This window comes from Melitaea cinxia, chromosome Z (genome assembly GCF_905220565.1).
Source record: "Melitaea cinxia chromosome Z, ilMelCinx1.1, whole genome shotgun sequence".
Lineage (NCBI taxonomy): Eukaryota > Metazoa > Arthropoda > Insecta > Lepidoptera > Nymphalidae > Melitaea > Melitaea cinxia.
The window spans coordinates 21,130,086-21,150,588 of NC_059424.1; the positions used below are offsets into that span (position 1 = coordinate 21,130,086).

At 32.4% G+C, this 20,503-nt stretch overlaps 1 protein-coding gene across 1 annotated transcript in view; it reads left to right on the top strand.

The window, feature by feature from the left end:
* Nucleotides 1–20,503, top strand: part of LOC123668919 (discoidin domain-containing receptor 2-like) — a 48,327-nt gene that overhangs the window by 12,536 nt on the left and 15,288 nt on the right. Inside the window, exons 2-7 of the mRNA XM_045602611.1 lie at nt 3,684–3,915; nt 5,116–5,263; nt 9,413–9,563; nt 10,664–10,808; nt 11,262–11,469; nt 19,852–20,298. Of these exons, the coding sequence (XP_045458567.1) occupies nt 3,684–3,915; nt 5,116–5,263; nt 9,413–9,563; nt 10,664–10,808; nt 11,262–11,469; nt 19,852–20,298 (1,331 nt within the window). The remainder of the gene's footprint in view (nt 1–3,683; nt 3,916–5,115; nt 5,264–9,412; nt 9,564–10,663; nt 10,809–11,261; nt 11,470–19,851; nt 20,299–20,503) is intronic.

The window sequence follows — 20,503 nt, forward strand, 5'->3', positions numbered from 1 at the left end:
GAAGAAATCATATCGAAACGCAATTGCTCTCTGTCCCCTGATACATAGGAATTCAATTCAATCTGCGCCAGCGGTAAACGACTGAAAAACAATAATATACATTGCTGAAATGAAAATATCACATAGAAAAATAAATACTGTGTGTTATTGAATGTATTATTTTATTATTACTTAATGTAAATGAATAAAAAAAAACGCATATAGTGACTTCATTCGATTTTCAAAAACTTCTCTATAGACTAATATTAAATAAAGAATCAACTAACTATCGCTATGAAATGCCTAACAGACGCTTGGGTCAGTAAGTTCTTATATTGGATTTAATCTCTAAGATTTTGTTAAAAAATGATAAACTAAAGATCGGACTGCATTTTTACTTATGTATACTTTACTGAAGATCATTGCCAAAGCAGTGTCGTGTTCCTGTTGTGAGTAGCCAGAACAAAATCTCTGAAGGGAATAATGAAGGCGAGGTCGGCGACGCATTTGAGATGTAGCTAGTCATGCAGGCGTCCATGTCTAAGATAACCCTATCAAGTGGACCGTAGACGTATTGGCCGTCCTAGTGGTTTTAAAAATCTAAGAAAAATTCATTCAATGTAGTTACTGGTTTGGTAAAGTTTTCAATTTTATTCTGTGTCAAAGAAAGGTTGTATATCCTGTAAAATTAAGGAAATTAAACATTTATTACTATACTTGCTTTCGTAAAAAGTGTAATTAACTTTTCGTCCTAATCTACCACGAACAATATAAACGGAAAGTATTTTTTTATTTGTTTTTAACTATCACAAAGTATATGACGTTACCATTGCGTGTACGAAAAAAAAACCTGTCTCTATGCCTGTAATAAAACTGTAACAAAAAAAAAAAGTAAACCAACCTATTTTGAACTTTGCAAATATATAAAAAAAAATTGGTACTTAATCGTCGGTACTAAAGCCGAAACTATGTTTATTCATACCTGTATGAATATATCTCGATCGCGCATTACGCTAAAACTACTAACGGCCGGTTTCAGTAACTGGTGTTGCCTACAAGTGATAGTTTTTTGACACTAATTATATGGAGTTTAGACTTTAAAAAAAAATATCTCTGGTAAGCAAATTCAAATATAGAATATTGTAACTAGCCGTAAGTGAATTTCGATGAAACTCCGAATTTCCGTCCATACTACGTAGACCTATACCTAGGATACTACAATAAATACTAATGATGAAATGCAAGATATATGATGAGGAACAAAGTCGTCAGTCTTAGCTAGTATAATTATAATAAAAAAAGCTCCGTGTAACAAGCGTGCGTGCTTAAACCGCAGCCGCGCGATAATGACATCGCATGTTTTAACAAGTCGTATCCTTAACCCAAATGTACTGACATATTTACAGCGGGAAAGGACTTCTGCCGCCTGAAACATGGAATATGACAATGACTACAATTACAGAGAGTGACTCGTAAGCTATATATCGCAAGTACGATCAAAATACTGGATGCAGTATGTTGATATCGCACTGCTGGACCTCTTGCCCGTGTATGTTGAATTCGTTATTAAGGCGAAGAGTATCTCTTTTTTTCCTCAAGATATCCATTAAATAATTATTGTCATACTAGCAACCCTTGCTTCGCACGGGTACAATGCTGATATTAAATAAAAAATAAATATTATATATACTATATGCGCAAAAAATGTGTTTATTTACGACATCACATTAGAAACCTCTTAAACTAGCAGTGTTCCTCTACTATTTTATGCGTGTATTATACATATAAACCTTCCTCTGGGATCACTCTATTTATTAAAGAAATCGCTTCAAAATCCGTTGCGTAGTTTTAAAGATCTAAGCATACAGAAAGCGGGAAGCGACTTTGTTTTATACTATGTTGTGCTTTAGGTAAATTACTATTGGTTTTTAATGTTTTTCGATGGAGACTCACAATGGCAAATAGATATAAAAGAAACAGTTATTTTAATTAAAATGAACATTAAATCTCGAAATGGAATAATAATCACGACAGTCTTTTCCTGTACATACCTGTGTGTACCTGTAGTCATTACTGGAATATAATACGTACTGTTTTATTAAACAACTACTTCATAAGTGCTTCATAATAAACATTAAAAAGCTAACGACCGTTATATGAAAGTATCATTTTATATTAAATATGTTAGAACCTACAGTTAATTTAATGCCAATCATCGATCCAATTAGAATTTACGTATATATAAATAGCCAGTGATATTCAACTTTTTACTTTCATAGCAATCGATTTCGTAGTTTTGCGTGATAGAGTTATAAAAAACTATTTACATATTTCTTTCTAAAATAGTAATCACATTCAAAAAAAAAAAAATAATCATAGTGGGGAATTGTTAAAATACCTTATACTCGTATTCAAAGAGGAGTCAGAGTATAATCAGTTCGAGTGCTTTTTAATGTAATATAAATTCTATTTGTTAACAAAAATTAGCATATAAGTATTTTAATTATCAAGATACGTTCTGAAAGTAAAATAATAGTAATTATTTACTAACTTTTTTTTATGTATGCGTATAAAACCACTTTACATCATAAAACCTTTAATATTTTTTTATCACGAATTTAAAAAAAAAATTAGCTTAAACCCATGTTGTTTTAGGTTTAAGCTGTTTAAGCGTTGAAAAAAAAGCGCATCAACGCCCGTCAATGACGCTACGTCACGAAAATTTTAATTAATCTCAAATTCGTATACATTTATATAAAAAAGCTGCTCGAAATCGGACCGGTGATAATGGACTTTCGCTGTCCCTCAAAAAAACAACTACCTTAAAACTCCTGGAAGCGATACCATCGACCTATTTGAAATGATTTAAAAAAGAAATATAACTAAAGCAAGAACATTCGCATACTCATAGATACTTCGATTAATAACAGATCGTACAGAGGTATTACCAAACATCCGGTACAGGTACAAAGCTCTGACCACTGCAAATATTTGTCGAAAGCAAATATTAATATAGCTACAAAGTCCTCAGTCAGTCGTTTCGTATCCAAGCAATATTTGCTTACACGGCAGCCACGCGAGTTGTTTGTGAAATGTTAATTAAAAAAAACGTAAAACTTTATAACAAATACGTGTTTATTACGATATCGTTCGTACTCGTGATTATAAATTATAAGCTAACGTGTTACAGAGCCTATTAAATGTTCGAATAATTAAATTCAAACACCTATAAGTGCGTTTATTGTAAGGTTTTATTAATATTAGTGACCTCATCTAGATTAAGAGTAGCCGGGTCGCCGGTCGGTGTAGTGATTAAATGATGAGTTTAATGAAAGTCACGAACTCAAATCTCGACGGCGGACGAGGTTTTGAAATGCTAAGTTTATGTTTACGTTTAATCTCGTGCTCGCTGGGGGAGGAAAAATCGTGAAGATTGAAGAAGCGGTCTGGTTGATTTCAACCAGTATTTTTATGTTAAAATACTAATAAAGTTTTGTTCTGTTACTGTATTGGCTGTCACTTTATAAATGTAGTGAGTAACCACTGTTACTTATCTTAACCATAACAACCAATTAAAGCCTATAGTAAACTAGAACTCATTTCAAATGGTAATTTTTTAAGTCATAACTTTGAATAAGTCTGAGCCAAAATTATAAAAAGTGTTATTGAAAACACTGAAATAACTAAAATATAAATATTTACAGATTGAACCAAGAGATTAAGGGCGGTGCGTGGTGTCCGAAGCCTCAAATCACGACGGAATCGACGGAGTGGCTGGAGATAGACCTCCACAATGTGCACGTGATCACGGGGGCGGGGACGCAGGGGAGGTTTGGGAACGGCCAGGGTGCGGAGTATGCGGAGGCGTACATACTGGAATACTGGAGACCGAAGTTGGGGAAGTGGGTCCGGTACCGCGCTGCTGATGGACAAGAGGTAAGACAAAGGATTTTTCTAGATTGGTCTAGATGCTGAAGTAAATGAAAAGTTCAACTTGTAGTACGTGGCCCAAACCAGGAGCTCTCTTGTCTTATATAAGATAAAAAAGCAGTTTAAAAAATCTATATTACTTATCAGTTGGATAATTGTTTATAACTAAAAACAGAAATAAATCATGAACCGGAAATTGTTTACTAATGTCACGGACAAGGTGTGACAGCTTGGCGACGAGTTTACGAAACAAATTTGAGGGGGAAATAATCAAATCAATATTAATATTCATAATATCTCTCTGTTATTTTGCAGTATCTTCGTTCAAAGCGTAAGAACTGTACAAATGACTACAAATTATAATGAACTTTGTTTCAAATACAATATATTAGATTAATATAAGAGCGCTTTTGAATCATTTTTCCATCAAATAATAGTTATTCGTCGATTGTTTTAAAATAAAAGCAAGATAAATCTAAAGCATAGTACATAAGTGCATACGTGCTAGCCCTTTGTTAAGGTCAAGGATAATCAAATTCAGCCTGCTGTAAGTCTAGTTAAAGTTCCGCAGTATCTAAACGAATTATGGAAGATTTTATCATGGTCTAGTGTAGCTTGCCTTGCATTAAGTAAATTGTATTTTAGTTGAAACTTTTTTTTCTATATTCAGTGACGAACCGAAAATAAACTGCTGTTTAGAAAAGTTCTAAAACCATGGTATACTTCTTCTTCTTTTATAATGGGGCTCTCATAGGAATTGCCAAAGTCAGAGTGTTTTACCTCAATTGGTTTTGAAGACTCTGTTCATAAGATTTGATTCTGATTAGCGTTGTAATACTACAAGGTTATGTACAGTTTGCTTCACACCATTTATTCGTCTAAAAAAGCAAACACTACAAATGTTAGTATATTAGAAAAAAACTTTAGAATTGAATATTGTTAGCTAAAATAAATGTACTTAAAATATTTAACCATGGTATTGTTGTTACCATACCATACCATATTAAATTACCAAATTGGCAGAAAGTGATAACAAAAGAAATTGATACAAAGTAACAAGACGAAAACAATAGTTAAAAATACTTGAAAATATTACTATAGAATTGGGTATATCAACTAATTTTCTATCTCTCAAGAACTTTGTCCTCGCTCTCTGGACATATTCTAGAAGCAAAGTAACACGATACATCTTTCGTTCTCTTCTAGATCCTTTCGGGCAACACGAACACGTACTTAGAAAAGAAGAACCACCTGGAGCCGCCGATATGGGCGTCGAAGATCCGCTTCATACCCTACAGTTCCCATCGACGTACAGTCTGCATGAGGGTCGAGCTCTATGGGTGCTATTGGAGCGGTGAGTCCATATGAACTATAGATGATTAGTACGATTTTACTCACCTTCATGGTTTGGTTACAGCGCGATATTTTATAGCCAACATTATTCGATTTCTAGTATGTTCTAAAGATTTGAAGAAGCTTCGTGTATCACAACAACCTTTAAAAAAATTACAAATATTTAAAAATAGGCTAAATAAGTATTTCAACTTGTAAAAGTGAAAAAGCTATAAACGTGTCATGAATATTTCACCTTTTATAAGTTACACGAAATAAATAAAGATTATACCTTTTATTCCCTCTGTGTTAAGTTTTGTCGTCCGGTAGTGTGACTTTTACTCACGCAACTCGTAAGGCAGTTTTGTACCTAATTTGTATATTTCAGTAAAAATTGTTAACAATTATCGTTATTATATAATAATTGACACGTTGACTGCAATCTAATATATAAAATTCTCGTGTCGTGGTGTTTGTAGTTAAACTCCTCCGGCTTGACCAATTTTTCATAAAATTTTGTGTGCATATTGGGTTGGTCTGAGAATCAAACAACATCTATTTTTCATCTCCTTAAATGTTAAGGGTAATCCACCCCAATTTTTTTTTCTTTTTAATTTTTAAATAAATTATTTATTCTTTATTTTATTATGATTTGGCGTTGAAAAATACATACAACCCTAAATTTTCACCCTTTTTCGGCAAGACAACGTTTGCCGAGTCAGCTAGTAATTGTATATTATGATCGTGCTGTCATTCCATTAAATAATTTTTATTCGTATTCCATTCAGTGTAAGTCTGGCGATAGATTTTTTTGTCATTATCTGTACTTATAAAAAAAACTGTCTCAAATCCCCTTCTCTACATTTAACGTATTTCATTGCTTTTTTTTAAACTAGCTTGTCTATAAAAATATAAAACCAAAAGATAGTCATAGTTTTACGTTTAAATTACGTATAAAATGTAGAAAACTATTAGATCTACCAGCTAACCCCGCAAACGTTGTTTTGCCATTACACAAAATTTCAAATATTTTTCTCAATTTGATCGCAGCACGAACTGTCAGGACAATGTGAAATTAAAATAGAATAATATTTAATATTTTATGCTGCGATGGTAGCGCAGTCTACCGGATCCAATGTAAAACATTCCAAAATTAACAACTACTTATAAATGAAAAATTAGTTAAATAAACATTTCCCAAAGGACCAAATTGTGAATCTAAACCATCCTCGAATCCCCTTGAACTTACACAAAAAATTTCATTAAAATCCGTCCAGCCGCCTAGGAGGAGTTCAGTGATATACACACGCACACAAGAAATATATATATATAAAGATGTACAACAGTTAAAGGTTAGCACGAAGGTATATTATACGTGAAGAACTAAACAATTTTAGCAAATTCCGGTTGCAGAATACACGATTGAGGGCTTGTTTAGTGCTGAACTGAGTTCGTATTGAAAAGAGAATTATAAAAAAAAAAAAAACTGAGAGACTTTTAGTCAAGCTACTATCAGATTATTTCCAATATTATGTCTCCTAACGCAAAAAATATTGTATACCACAGCTTAAAAAAAAATTATAACACAATAAAAATCATTTTATAATAAAATTGTTTTAATATTTTTGACGACCTAAAAACAATTTACTTGAATGAATTTCCCTTATATAATGTATTCGACTTGTGAAATTCATCCATTACTTCCGATATTATGCAAGTCGAACAAAAACCGTACAGCTTGTACGATAACCCTTATGATAAGGGACAGGGTTGACGCGCTACAAGAATTTAAACGAAATTTTTATATAAAAATAATTGTTTTTATTTATTTATATGACTTTGTCTTTGTAGAATAGTACTGAACTGAACTCTTGTGAATGATAATTTGACTTATTATTTTCATATGGTTGTGATTTTGTGGTTGTGCTTTCGATTCTTATTCATAATAAAAGTTTTAGTCGTGTATATAAATGCCGTTGAGTGAAAGACGCTGTTTTTTATTTTCCTTTGACTGATTATTATTTATTTGATTGTTATTTTGTAAATATGAAATAGTGGCTTTGAATTCGATTCTCACTCATAAAATGAATGAATGAATGAATGAATGAAGTTTATTTTCATATGTAGAGGCGGTTGAGTGAACGGCGCTTATTTACCTATATTTATATGAATAATTATTATTAATAAATTATTAATATATTTTATGCTGATTTGATCATTATCTTAAATTAATAATTTAAAGCATTTTTTCTACATACCTGAGTATATATAAAGAACATAATGAATTTATTTAGGTTCTAGGAATGAACGAATAAAACTAAAATAATTACGTAAATAAAAAAAAAACTCGTAGTGTCATCAACCCTGACGAAATGTCAACAAAAGGCACGAATTCGAACATATCTTTCATCAATACAGTAATAGTCATACATAGAATAATTGTTCGTATGCTAATACCGGGTAATACTCGGAAACTATCGTTCTAAAGCATGCAATGTATGCAGAAAATTGCTCCTAATCATACGTCTAGAAATTTCGAGCGTTTTTTTTTTTATATTTTTCATCCACTGAAATTGTAAAACGAGGCGGCAATTTTCGAAATGTCACGAAACAATGACGGACTTTTCGATCTTTATAGGTTTTAAGGAATGTGCATTTTTTGTGAAATTATTAAAAATACGTTAAATACTATTTATTTTTATGGAATCAGATTAAATTGTAACATGAAAAGTTATGTATTAAGGTGTTTTTCATTATTGTAGGAACAGTAAAAATACATGTGACATGATTATAATCCTTTTTTATTTATTTAATTACAAGTATTGTTTTTAGTATTTTTTATATTTGGAGTTAATTTGAAAGGTTTTTGTTTTCTAGATATTTAAAAAGTAACTTCTAAAACGTATGTGTATGCATTAAAACTATTATATGTATGTATGAATAACACCAATAATACAACTCTTTGTCTATTCAACCTTTTTTGGTTATATTTTTTAAATTTACTAAAGAGAAAAATATACCTATTTACGTCGGCTGCTAACCATAAAACAGACATTAACCTCAGAAACAGACGACCATCTATGTACATTAAACATATTAATATTTAAAAACGGAAACGGAAAGCAAATTTAGGGGCAGTTTAAAGTACCTTTAAAAACTTGTATGCAGTGAAAAAAAAACTAATTTTCAAAGCGCACTTTTCTCTAACGTAACTCAAAGTCGACGTCACGTAAGACAAAGCTCGCTAGCCCTACACATTAAACATTAGCGACTGTGTGGAAAAACCGCTGTTGTTATCATAATATTCACATAAAACAATACCTCTTATATAAATCAAGTGTACGGGAATATACATGCCCTCACCTGCTATATACATACGTATTATATAAGCTTATACTTTATTATATAATATGATTTTATTGTGTTGTAATTGAGACAAAAACAGTCTTACAATATAATTTACTTTACAAATATTTTTACAATTATTTTGTAACTCTGCTAACTGAAATATGTTTTTTTTTTTTAAATCACAGATAGTTTATAATAAAATACTGTCGAAAGCAAACGATAGCAAATATAAAAAAAAGTATTACTAGGCAAGAGATCTGACAAGTGTTTTTCGAAATTTCTCTAGTAATGCGCATTTACTTGACTGTTTTTTTCATTGTATTACATGTAATTGCAGTCGGTTTTATTTTAGTTTGCAAGAAAACACAATTATTGTAATTTTTTTCACCTATAATGAAGTATAAAATACAATAGTAAAATAGGCTATAAAATATCACTTACCAAAAAATAAATATATGCCTATTTTATGTATAGATTTTTCTAAAGTAGCTCTGAAATAATTATAATAGGTTAATGAATATTTGAGTTGATTTCGACACTTGAAAAAGGATAACTATATCAACTGTATTTTAGAGATTTTCTGTTTTACAAGAGGAACTAATCCCAATTTTAATTAGTAATATGAGAAAGTAAAGAATCTTAAGCCATATTTGGAGCAAAATAAGGTTACTCCTCTTTAGCTATGAATATATATTTGGGTAGTATTCCTTGGAGGTGACTCTTTGTACTCTGGTGTACGCTGGCATTCCACAAATAAATAAATAATATATAAATATAATAATATCCGCAGCCGTATCAATAATAATTTACTTTTGTTCCCCAGTGGGTATCGTGTCATACTCGATACCGAAAGGTGACAAACGCAGCAACGGTATCGAACTAACCGACATGATATACGATGGGCAGTGGGGTGATGAACTTCGCGGCGGTCTGGGGCAGTTGCTCGATGGGCAGTTTGGAGGAGATGAGATAAGGTATGATATTTGACAATCCATAACAGAATTTTGTTATCACTGGGATTTTCGAAGTGAAACTACTTTGGAGTCTTTGAGTTTTGAAACTCAGAGAAATGAAAATATGTCACGAGAAGGAATACAATACACAGTATTTTATATTATCGGTGAAAAAAATCACTTGTTGCCTCAAAGGGCGAATATATGAGACTCTGACGCAGATGGAATATTCCAAAATACCTACTATAATCCAATGAAACTATTCCACCATAGGAAGACGCTATGGGACTATACTGACTGAAAAAATAATATCTTGAAATGAATTTAGTGTCACTAAATTATAGCACAAACTAAGCTTAAAACATAAATAATGTGGTATTTTTATGAATTAGCAAACCCAAAAAACGTTACCCTGTATTGTTAACTATAAAAAGTGTGGATCTGATCGTTACGTTTACTGATATTTTCCAAAATTTGTATGCGAGGAACATTAAAAAGACTGGATGAACTACAGTTTGGACACAAAATAGGTTTACAATTTATGAATACTGCTTATATGTGACTGATGTTCCATATATTGAATTATGAAATGCGGCTTATTTTTTATTATTTTCTGGAAGTTATACTTCTTTTGGTGTGTTAGGGAAAAATGATACACAAAAAACCGACACCCTGAAGTTAGCTAGTCAACGAAGACGAAGTTAGCAACGTGAAGTTAGCTAACCAATGAAGCATAACTTCATACGTGCGTACATAAGTACACACACACACCCTTTTTTTACTATAAACAAGCATATATGTCGCCTGATGTTGAACTCACGTAGTAGGCTATGAACAGGACATTGCAATTGCGTTGGCAACCCTTACCCCGACCAACTCCAGGAGCTTTGACCACCTTACTCAATACAGGAACACAACACTTATTAAGAGCAGTGCTATTTAGCTGTGATCTTTCGTAAAGTTTAGGTCTTCAGTCTGCAAGATGCTCGAAATTTTGAGCAAGACATTTCCTACTGCCAACCTCAATAATTTGATGACTTTCTACTCTGAATATGATTTGGTATAGTTTTAGAACCATCGAAAGGGCTTAATTAATAATATTACGTAATAAACTTTTAAAGGGAAGCGGCTAAGAGTTCAGCCTGGGTGGGTTGGAGAAACGACTCGAGGCCGAATCCGCCCGTCCTTATCTTCGAGTTTGATAAAGTGAGAGAATTCAGCGCCGTTCACCTCTACTGCAATAACAAGTTCATGAGAGATGTCCAGGTAAGAACTGACGAACAGGATTTTATATAAGTCACCATCTGACCTAATATGTAATGTAATATGTCTGACAAAATTAGAAACTAGGCGGTTAAGTCAGCTTCAAAACATTTTTTGGCACATGCCATATTGCTGTTTCGTGGTTGTGATGCGATAATGAATCTCCGCAACGGCGTGTCACTGAAAATTAGAACTATAAATTTACGTAATCAACTTATCGATTTCACACGATTTCACTCCTCACAACTTTTTGCCTTTATATTTCACTCCTCACAACTTTTTGCCTTTTATATTTTTACTCCAAAAAAATATTGAAAAATCATAAAAATATACTTGATTGTGGAAACTCTATTACTTCATTCGTGTTTTTTTTATATATTTTTATTAAATAATTGTTTGTTACCCGAACGAAACAAAGAAATAAATCATGGTTTAAAATCATCTAACTTCCTCCAGGTATTCTCCGAAGCGATAATAACATTCTCAATAGGAGGTCGACATTTCCAAGACGAACCCATCCGCTACACAACAGTCGAAGACAATATATTCGAAACATCTAGAAACGTTAGCATCAAACTACACCATCGTATAGGGAAGTGGGTTCGGATAGAGCTGCGCTTCTCAGCGAGGTGGATCCTCATTAGTGAGGTGCTGTTTGACTCTGGTGAGGATATTGGGTATTTTTTTTTTATTTATTCCTTTTCTGAGTAGGGCAAAAGATCCGTGACTGTCCAGCTTAAGAGTGTATGTTACCTCAAATTGCTTATTTTCCACTCGGCAGGATGTCCATATCTTCCAAACTACTGAATATTTAAGTTTGAAATTTATGTATGGTAAAGTTTAGGACATAAACTATCTTTCATATGTTTCGAAAACACGATTCCATAAAATTTTCTCGATACAAAAAAATCGCAAAATTACCTCTATTTTTGTATTAAAACCCTAAAATCTCACTTGAGAGCCAGAGTATGGACTTAAGCATGGTAATTAAAATAAGTATGAAGAACATTTTATATGTTTCGTTTTTTAAAAAATAACTATTGGTAATGTTTGTGGGGAGAAAATACATATAATTCGCGCGATGAACAACCAAGCGCTAGTTAAGGTTGATGCTCCCTGCCAAATATCCTTTGTCAGCACTCCCACTACCAAGGCAACGTTAAGCTGACTATACATTTATAATTACTATAAATACTTGTAAATTAGTTAATAGAATGGATTTTGTATTGGAATTAATACATAGCTGTAGTCTTTGTTTCAATAAATAATTATATTTTTTAATCTCCGTGTTCTCAATAACTTAATTGGCGCAGCCGGTAGGATCCCTGTAGTCTGTACCAGAGGGTTACTGCGTCATTTGATAAAATTCTCAAAGACAAGTAACAGTACGGAACGTCCGTTTTTACGGTTAGATAGGGATCGCCGAACAAATAAATATATTAAGAAGAGGACACCGAGGACAAGGACCAGCAAAATCCAGGAAGACATGAGACGAGTCGGACAACTGTGAGTAGATCTTTTTCACCAATTCCGATACTCTGTTTCCTTCCTTTATTTTGTATTGTAAGGATATACATCTCCGGTACAATACCGTTTGCTGTACAATAAAATCTTGTCGGTAAACTTAGTATTTATTTTTTTTATTATTTTTTATTTTTATATTTTTGTACTGCCGTAATTCACAATGGAAAATATTGTAAGGGTTCCCGTAGAGATGGTAAAAATCATCCCTACTTTCGATGGTGATGCTAGATTATTACCATTATTTATTAAAAAATGTGAATACATTTTACAGACATTTCAAGGGGGTAATTTACAAAATGAATATTTATTTCACGTAATTACCAGTCGTTTAGCAGGGGAAGCTGCTAATTTAGTGGGAGAACGGGAACAAATCCAGAACTGGGATGAGCTAAAGCTGCTTCTAAATCAGCACTTTGGTGACCCTAGGTCTGAGGAGTGTTTAGCTTTGGAATTAGAAACTTTAAAAATTTATAAAAATGAAAGTTATTTAGAATTTTGCCATAGGATACAACACATACGAAGTATATTATTTTCAAAAATTAATGAGACGATTACTGATATCAACTTACGGCAAGCGAAACAAGCCATATACAATAATAGTTCATTGAATGTTTTTCTGTATAATTTACCCTATTATTTAGTTAGGCTTGTTAGGTTACGACAAGTTTTAACATTAGAGGACGCTCTTAAAACTGTACTGGAAGAACAAAACTTTCAAACAGTTTACGATAGTAAAAATTCAAGGTTTAATCAAAATTTTAAACCGACTTTTCAAGCTAATAATTACAATAACGCTAGTCCCCCTAGGCAAATATTTTCATATCAACCCAATCATCAGATCGACAATCGTAGGAGAATAAATAATATGAATAGTTTTTCTCCGAATAATTCTCAACAGTTACGAAATCGACAAAATTCATTTAATAATCATAACAATCAGTTACAAACAACAACTAGGTCACCGCGACCGTCGCCACAACAGCAACGTCGGCAATTTGCGGACAATACGCGTGTAGGTTCTTTCACAACACCGACGACGTCGGAAAATAATACCGACGTCACAATGAGAACAGCTAGCTCACGTCGAATAAATTATATTGATTATAACAATATACAACCTTGTTCTTCGCGAGATTGTAACGAAACAAATCAAAATATGGACAGTACTCAGATTGGAAATTTTTACATAAGGGCCTCAACGAAACCTATAGAATAAAAATTAATTGCACAAAACTCCTTAATCTTCCTCACATTTTTATACCAGAATTAACGGCATTTTTTATGATAGACACGGGTAGCACTAGATCTTTTATAAGTCCTAAATTAGCGGATCAATTTTACAGTAATTTTAAGCAAAAGGAAACGTTCGAAGTAATTAGTACCCATGCAACAAGTAAACATGGAGAAGTCGTTTATATACAATTGCCAAAAATTTTTAAAAGTAATTTAAGACATAAATTTTATATATACAGTGTAGACGACAGATATGATGGTTTGATAGGAAGTGACTTGTTAAAATTACTTGACGCCTCTATCGACATGAAATCCTTAAGTTTATTTACGAACAACACTGTTATTCCTATTATATATTCTAATACCTCTTTACCAATGAAAGAAACATATATTTTGCCTCCCCGTTGCGAATTAAAGGTTAATTTACCAGTTAATTTAAAACAAGGTGAAGCGATATTAGATTTTCAACAATTTTCGGAAGGGGTTCGAATGCCCACCGCATTAGTCAACTGTGTGAACGGTTTCGCATCAACCGTCATACAAAACTGTACCGAATTAGAACAGACTTTAACTATTATTGCGCCTTTTAAAGTAGAACCGTATATTGAAAATAAGCAGTTTACAAATTTAAATTTTACGTATGATCCAAATAGTATAGATAGTTTATTGGAAAACAATCTAAAAAAGATAAGATTGGAACATATGAATGAAGAAGAAAAAAATATTATTGAAAAATTATGTAGGGAATATAAAGATATATTTTATTGCGAAAATATTCCGTTATCATTTAGCAATGAGGTCAAACATTGTATTCGCACAAAGAATGAAGACCCGATTAATATTAAAGCACATCGGCTACCGCCAACTCAAGCAAAGGAAATTAAAAAACATGTAGATAAAATGTTACGAGATAATATTATACAAGAGTCACATTCACCTTGGAGTGCTCCGGTACACTTGGTGCCAAAGAAAAGCGACTCATCAGGGGAACAAAAATGGAGAATGGTAGTTGACTATAGACGGCTGAATGATATAACAGTAGACGATAAATACCCTCTACCAAATATCAATGACCTTTTTGATATGTTAGGAAAAAGTATATATTTTACTACATTAGATTTAGCATCTGGATACCATCAATTAGAGGTCCGTGATGAGGATAAGCCAAAAACCGCATTTAGCACACTTTTTGGACACTATGAATTTAATAGAATGCCGTTCGGGTTAAAAACAGCACCTGCAACTTTCCAACGAGCAATGGATAACGTGCTGCGAGGGTTGCAAGGTATACATTGCTTGGTATATCTCGATGACGTCATAATTTTTTCAAAAAGTTTACACGAACATGTTGAAAAATTAAAAGCTGTTTTTGATAGGTTTCGAAAAACAAATCTTAAAGTACAACTAGATAAATCCCATTTTTTACGTAAAGAAGTATTGTACTTAGGTCACACAATAACGAGCGAAGGTCTTAAACCAAACGACGATAAAATCAGTGCCATTCTGAATTACCCGATACCTAAAACAATTTCTGAAATCAAAAGCTTTTTAGGTTTAGTAGGATATTATCGCAAGTTTATTAAAGATTTTGCCAAAGTAACACAACCAATGACAGCATGTTTAAAAAAAGGTAGAAAAATAGTTATAGATAGTAAATATAAAGAAAGTTTTGAAACATGTAAAAAGCTTCTAACAAATGCACCATTATTACAATTCCCGGATTTCGAGAAACCTTTTGTATTAACGACCGATGCATCAAATTTTGCAATCGGTGCAGTTTTGTCACAAGGAACAATAGGTAGTGATAAACCTATTGCTTATGCAAGTAGAACCCTAAGTGAAACAGAATGTCGTTATAGTACTATAGAGAAAGAGCTTCTCGCAGTGGTATGGGCAGTCAAACATTTTCGGCCATACCTATACGGCAATAAATTCACAATATATACTGACCATAGACCATTAGCATGGCTGTATTCATTAAAAGAACCGAATAGCAAACTAACTCGTTGGAGACTAAGACTCGAAGAATATAATTTTGAAATTAAGTACAAGAAAGGACAACAAAATACAAATGCAGATGCACTTTCTAGAATTAGGATTAACGCTTTAGGTGATGATATCGAGTCTATGATAGCTAACATAGATAATGATGATGAACGAATTAAAGAAATTATTGATGAATTAAATTCAGAATTTGTAACAGCTAGGAATAAAAATAGGAAAAGAATAAATGAAAATGAAGAAAGAATTTTATCATCAGACACGGACAATGAAGTAGAACCTGTAATGATCGATATTTCAGATGACGGTGCTACTGCTAATTCAGTGTCAAATAGGGAACATGAAGGAATACCTATATTAAAAGAGGCTATAGATACAAAACCTAAACAAATATTAGTCTATAAATGGAACTTAGATAAATTTACTGTAAAAGATAGTTCAAACAATAAGCAAAGAATTTTAAAAGTACATTTACCAATAAATAATGAGAAATTAGTTAAAGAATTTTTAAAGGAATATGTTGATTTTAAACATAAATACTTTATTTATTTTGAAGATAGTAGTTTTAGAAAAACATTTGCAAATGTAGTAATTAATCTGTACAAAAAGGGAACCTGTAAGTTAATAGAATGCACAGAAAGGGTAATAAACTTGACAGGATCAGAAAGCGATCAACGTGATGTAGTTTTAAAATATCACGAAGGGAAAACTTGCCACAGAGGCATAAATGAAACATTAGCTAAATTAAAAAGACATTACTGGTGGCAAAATATGAAAGAAACAATAACTGCTATAATTAACTCTTGTGAAGAATGTAAGAAAATGAAGTATGATCGAAAACCAATAAAACCATCTATTCAATTAACACAAAATCAAAATTCACCTTTGCAGGAAGCTTTTATGGATGTATTATATATTGAAAGTAAATATTATCTCACTATTGTAGACGCATTCAGTAAATTAGGACAAGCTATTGAGATTCCGAATCGAAGTACACCCGAAGTAGTTCGAGCTTTAATTAAATATTTTAGCATGTATGGATTGCCACGAAAAATAAATTGTGATTCAGGAACAGAATTTAATAACGAATTAATCAAAGAACTTTTAGCTTTATATAAAATTGAACTACACATTAGTACTCCAAACAACCCAAACTCTATGGCTATTGTTGAGAGATTTCATTCTACTCTTATCGAAATTTATCGTTTAGCGAAATATGAAAAGAGTGATCTCGACGCAGCTTCCGTAATGACATACGCTATCATGGCATATAATAACTCGATACATTCAGCAACTGATTTTACGCCATTTGAAATAGTCTTTGGAAACACTGATTCTCTTAACGTTTTTGACTTAGATAAAGAACGTAATTTAATGCAAAAGTTAGTCCAAGATCATAGAAAACGTCTCAAAGTATTGTACGAGTATGTCGCAGAAAAGTTAAGTGGAAATAAAATTATAGTTCGAAATAAGAAAGGCGGAGAAGAACCTCCGGAAATTGAAGTAGGAGATACTATTTTTATGAAAAACACCAGAAATAGAAAAGCCAAGAATTTACCACGATACGAGAAAGCTAAAGTCATAGGAGAACCATGTAGAAATATAATACCTGTTCAATTAAAAAAACGTAACACTAGAGTAGCAATTAAGAATATTAAACGTCCTCCACAGATCATGGCTAGTACTTCTAGTACTAACGAACCGGTCGAGCAGCCTGGAACTCCAGAATTTGAACACGAATCTGGGAATAGCAGCTCTGAAAGTTGGAACGGCAGTGACTAGGAGCGATTCGTGGGTTATATTTAAAACTCTAGAATTAGATTATTTGTTAGACCAAGTTAGCATTAGTAGTAAAGAATATAGTAAGGTAAAAAATTTAATAAATAATAATACTGAGTATAATAATGAATTAGTTGGATTAAGTAGACAAGTAGAATCATTGATCGAAAATACGTTTAGTAGGATTAAACAAATTTTACCAAGTAGGCTATCTAAACGAGCAATTTTTAGTTCATTAGGATCTTTAGTTAAAGTTATTTCAGGAAATTTAGATGAACAAGACGCCATACGTTACGATTCTGAAATAAATAAATTATCAAATAAAGAACATTCAATAGAAAATAAAGTTTCATTAATAGAAAACGCTTTCGATAAGTTTCTTAATGTTTCTGAAAACATGAACACAAACAATATTATACTGACCAAAAAGATAGATAAAGAAATAAAAGAGGAAAATAAACTTCGTGTTGTCGTATCACTTTTTAATAAATTATACCAAATTTTAAATAACTTTCATATTATTTTTAACATAATACAAGAAGTAGAGACAGCAATTGCATTTAGTAAATTACATACTCTTCACCAATCAATTATTAATTCTACGGAACTTTTAGCAATCCTTTCTAATGTTGAAAAATATTCTAAACTCATTTACCCTGTTAGTAAAGATAACCTTGTAAAATTAGAGAAAAATATTATAGTTAAATCGTATAGTAATTTAGATAAACTTGTATTTGTACTTGAAGTACCGTTAGTAGAACCAGATGTATACTTATATTACAAAATAATCCCTATTCCTATTATTGATACTAATATCCATAAAACCTACACTATAATTCCTAAATATCCCTACCTATTGGTGAATAGATCGAAATACAGACCTCTGAGTAGTCCGTGTGAAGAAATAGATAGTGAAAAATTACTCTGTAAGGAAGAACAAATTGTGCAGAGCCCAGACGAAACTTGCATTGAACAAATTATGATGATTAAGAACAATTACACCAGCTGTCACCAGCATTTTATAGAAATTGAAAAAATTAAAGTTCAGAAGATACTCAATAACTATTGGCTGTTATATACTGAAAACAATTTTATAATTTCTGAACAATGTAATGATTCTGTGAAGAAATATAAAGTTCAAGGAACTTATTTAATATCTCCAAACCCGAGCTGTAGAACAGTATTAGGAGATACCAGTATAATAATCAACCCTGCAACAAATGCTTCACCAGTCAGGGTAGAAATTCCAGTTCTCCAGATTCCAGACGAGAAGCCGGATATACAGAAATCCACCGCCCAGTTGAACATGAAGAACGTCGATTTCAGTGACATAAAAGACATCGTTAACAGTGCTAAATTCAGTGCAAGTGAAATAGAATCGGACTTTGTAGTAAAAAAGGATATAAGTGTATGGACTATAAGTTTATATTTAATGTTAATGTGTTTTATGATTGTTTTGATTGTAATAAAATTTAATTTAAAGTCATATTTTCATAATCGAAATTCTCCGAAGCTTTCTACGACACCTTCGGATAATTTCTCTCTTAAGGGGGGAGGAGTTAAGGTTGATGCTCCCTGCCAAATATCCTTTGTCAGCACTCCCACTACCAAGGCAACGTTAAGCTGACTATACATTTATAATTACTATAAATACTTGTAAATTAGTTAATAGAATGGATTTTGTATTAGAATTAATACATAGCTGTAGTCTTTGTTTCAATAAATAATTATATTTTTTAATCTCCGTGTTCTCAATAACTTAATTCGCTCTCAATTCTCATGTGTTTTTAGTACGGGTGAAATCTGAATTCGAGCTGAGGTAGTGTAGCCCCTTAATAAAAAAAATTACATCGGATTGTCTAATTTGTTAGATAGATTATAAAAAAAAATTGGTTCTCAATTCGACTGTTTTTTTTTTATGTGTGCTGCTTAATAACATTTTACTGTGTGTGTCGATTTCGATCATTCTTTTTTTAAACGAATGTTGATGAGGTCTGACGATTATTTTTTGATTTATCTGTAATAAAACGTGATTGACTCACCGTTTTATCGACTACCCACGTCTTATTACTCGTCGATGTAATTAAAGTTGTGACAAGTGTGATTATTTGTACATTTTTGTGCACATTTATATAAATATGGTTACTAAAAAGTTAAAAAATTGTAATGAGATCGAAAAGAAATAATATCATATGCATCATTTATTGAATAAAATTCCAATTTTCCCTAGATCTTTTTGACCATATATCATATTCAACTAACAGTACTATAATTATATTTGCTCGCAAACGAAAAAAAACCGACTTCCATAACATCTACAAGTATTACTACGTAAGTAGACGAAAAAAATTAACAAACGCACTAATCGTTACTACAATTTTCGAAGGTTCTCCTCGATTTCTCTGGAATGCCGTCATCAGATCCTGGTTTCCTTATCCTCCTCCTTTTTTGGAGTCGGTTAAAAAGAAATAATCGTAATTAATAATTTAATATTTAACTTTGTCAACAGATGTCGCTCAAGGCAACTACACGCCAGAGATCCTCAAGCCCACAACTAAGGACAAAACAAAAATACCCCCCACGAAAGACTTACCAATATCAACCGCCCGTCAAGAAGACCCGTTATACATGGCTATAGTAGTCGGAGTACTAACTGCTCTAGTAATACTGTTAGCAGTCGCAGTATTCCTGATCATACATAGACATAGGCACAGGAAATGCTTTGCATCGCCCTTAGCTAAAACGGCTATAGCACAAAAGAGGACGGTCGAGAATTACAATCCGTGTGGCACTTCCATGTTACCTGAGAACAAGATGATAATAGAATGTCCGGACGTCAAATCGGATGAGTATCAGGAACCGTACCAAGCTTTAAAATGCGCTCCGTATTTCAATTATAGCACCGTCTTGTTGGAAATGAAGGACTTCGTAAAGGATTCGAATACCGCTTTGTCTGGTAAGAACTATATTTAAATTTGTTGTGTCTCCGCTACGGATAAGGGGGTAATTTCCCGATTGGATTATATGGGAGGTGTTTATTATAACAATCGGGGGCCAGCTTAATATGTTATCTGAGGCTCGGTGTGGGTTCCAACTAGGACAGACACCAACGCAATACAACCTTTCCTTCAATTCTCGAACTTAACCATCATCGTCGCCAC